This window comes from Verticillium alfalfae, genomic scaffold (assembly GCF_000150825.1).
Source record: "Verticillium alfalfae VaMs.102 supercont1.2 genomic scaffold, whole genome shotgun sequence".
NCBI lineage: Eukaryota > Fungi > Ascomycota > Sordariomycetes > Glomerellales > Plectosphaerellaceae > Verticillium > Verticillium alfalfae.
In genome coordinates, this window is record NW_003315037.1 from 750,184 (window position 1) to 752,104 (window position 1,921).

The 1,921-nt window shown below is 58.3% G+C and overlaps 1 protein-coding gene across 1 annotated transcript in view; it reads left to right on the forward strand.

The window, feature by feature from the left end:
* Positions 1-938: 938 nt before the first annotated feature.
* VDBG_01695 (conserved hypothetical protein) overlaps positions 939-1,921 on the forward strand; it is a gene marked incomplete at both ends in the record, with an annotated part of 2,591 nt that continues 1,608 nt past the window's right edge. Inside the window, one exon of the mRNA XM_003007461.1 lies at positions 939-1,866. Within this exon, the coding sequence (XP_003007507.1) occupies positions 939-1,866 (928 nt within the window). The remainder of the gene's footprint in view (positions 1,867-1,921) is intronic.

Here is a 1,921-nt window from a genome sequence, read left to right on the forward strand (position 1 = left end):
TCTGTCTCTCCATCCCACAACCCTCATCCTGTGGCCCAACGATAACCTGGAGAGGATTCAAGTCTCGAAACGCCGAATGTACGTGATTCTTCCCCCGTCCCTTGTCGTGCCCCCAGTCTGCTTGTGTCCTGTTCACGCCCGCACGAACTCCCCCCGGCTCGCCCTCTCCCCGTCCCAGCAAACTGGCTGGCCACTCCCCACGACCAGCACCTCCGTTCCGCACCCTTTGCGTCAAGCCCATTGCTGTCGCACCTAGTTGATCAGCCCATGCGCATACACGGGTGTGGACAGCTTCCTCTTCCAATCGATATACTAATTCGTCACTTTAGAATCCCTTGCAGCTCTGCTGTTCACACTAGTCTTTCGCGACTTGCCCTTTCTTTTACTTTGTTCAATTCTACCTAGTTACCCGACGTCAGGACCCCGACCTTTTCGTTCGTTCATTGACCTGTCATCAACGGCTCGGCAACCTGACCGTCATACCAAGTCGCGTTCACGTCGCACAATCACTCGTTTGAGAACTTTGGCCACTCAGAATCCATTAGTCGACCAGTGTAGAGTTTGCTGCCGGCTGCAGGTCCGCTGCATCGAAGTAGCGACCGCAGCATCCTCGTCAGCGCCCAGCGCGCACGACCAAATTTACGCCAGTCTGCAACTCTCAGCCCTCGGCGACAGTACGGGTCACGACATATGCAGCCGCAGAATACAATACCGCATGTTCCAGGCAAAACGTAGTAGACAGCCCCGCGTTCGGAAAAGCAAATCGCAGTGCTGGGGAGTACTAAATGAGTCAACCGCGCTATGGAAGAGATATGGATGGGCCACCAGTAGGAGGGTCAGCACGGAGGGCCGGAGATGGTGTACAGGCCGGCGCATCCAGAAACAATAACTACACATCGCCCATCCAGCCACAAGGCACAAGAGACCAAGGACCAAACATGTCACCGAACACATCGCCACGACGCCAGGCCGGCGCATCCAGCCCCAGTCAATCGCGAATTCCACGGCTTCAGGGACAAGCCTCGCAAGGCAGAGATGCCGGCGCTGCCGGGCTTATATCACGACCTACTCCGATCCCTCAATGGCCCTTGCCGGGTCCCATACCATCCCCGGTCACCTCGTCCGGTTCTGCGCCATACAAGCCCCCTCCGGGTCGATCGCAGCCTCCGCAGCGCCCTCCACGCCCAAGTCAAGTGCCCTCTATTCTCGACAGCTCCCGTGTGCAGGATCATACACCCGTCTTCCAGTACAATGCAAGGGATTCGACCCAGAGCCAGGACCTGTCGGGTTCCGTACCTCCCACGCCATCATCAAGGCAGACGCAATCGACGATCTCGTCTGTTGGCTCCATCCCTGACTTTCCCATGCCCGACTCTACAAGTCAAACCCCTGGACTCGCGCCGCCGAGGAGAAGTGTCGGGCTTGGCCCACCACCATCGTCAAGGAGAGGAGACTCATCGTTCTATTCGAACGCCTCATTCGTCTCGCCGATCCCCGAAGAAAGCCCTCGCTCACGGTCCCATGGGTCCTATGCTTCGAGTGCTGCAATCCCCGAAAGCTGGGGCACAGAATCGCCAGAACCTAGCCCGGCCTATCAAGACAGATTCTTCGAAGATCCAATCACCGAAGAGGAGAGCTTCAGATCACAGGATGACGATGGTGATGAAAGCAAACTTGTGAGGAGCGCCAGCATCGGCAAACGAGGCAAGCCTGCCATTGTCATGAACCGCGGCGTCGGCGGAGAGTCATCCATGCCCGCAGAGCCGTCGCCGGCTGCGTTGCGACCTGCGCCAACTCCCGTGCAGGGGCCCGGATACCCGTTCCAGACGGGCACCGGTTTTCTCGACGTCTCATCGAGTTCTTCGGGTGCTCTGCCCACTATCAAGGCGACGGGCCAGCCCTCCTCCGCTGACGGCAGATG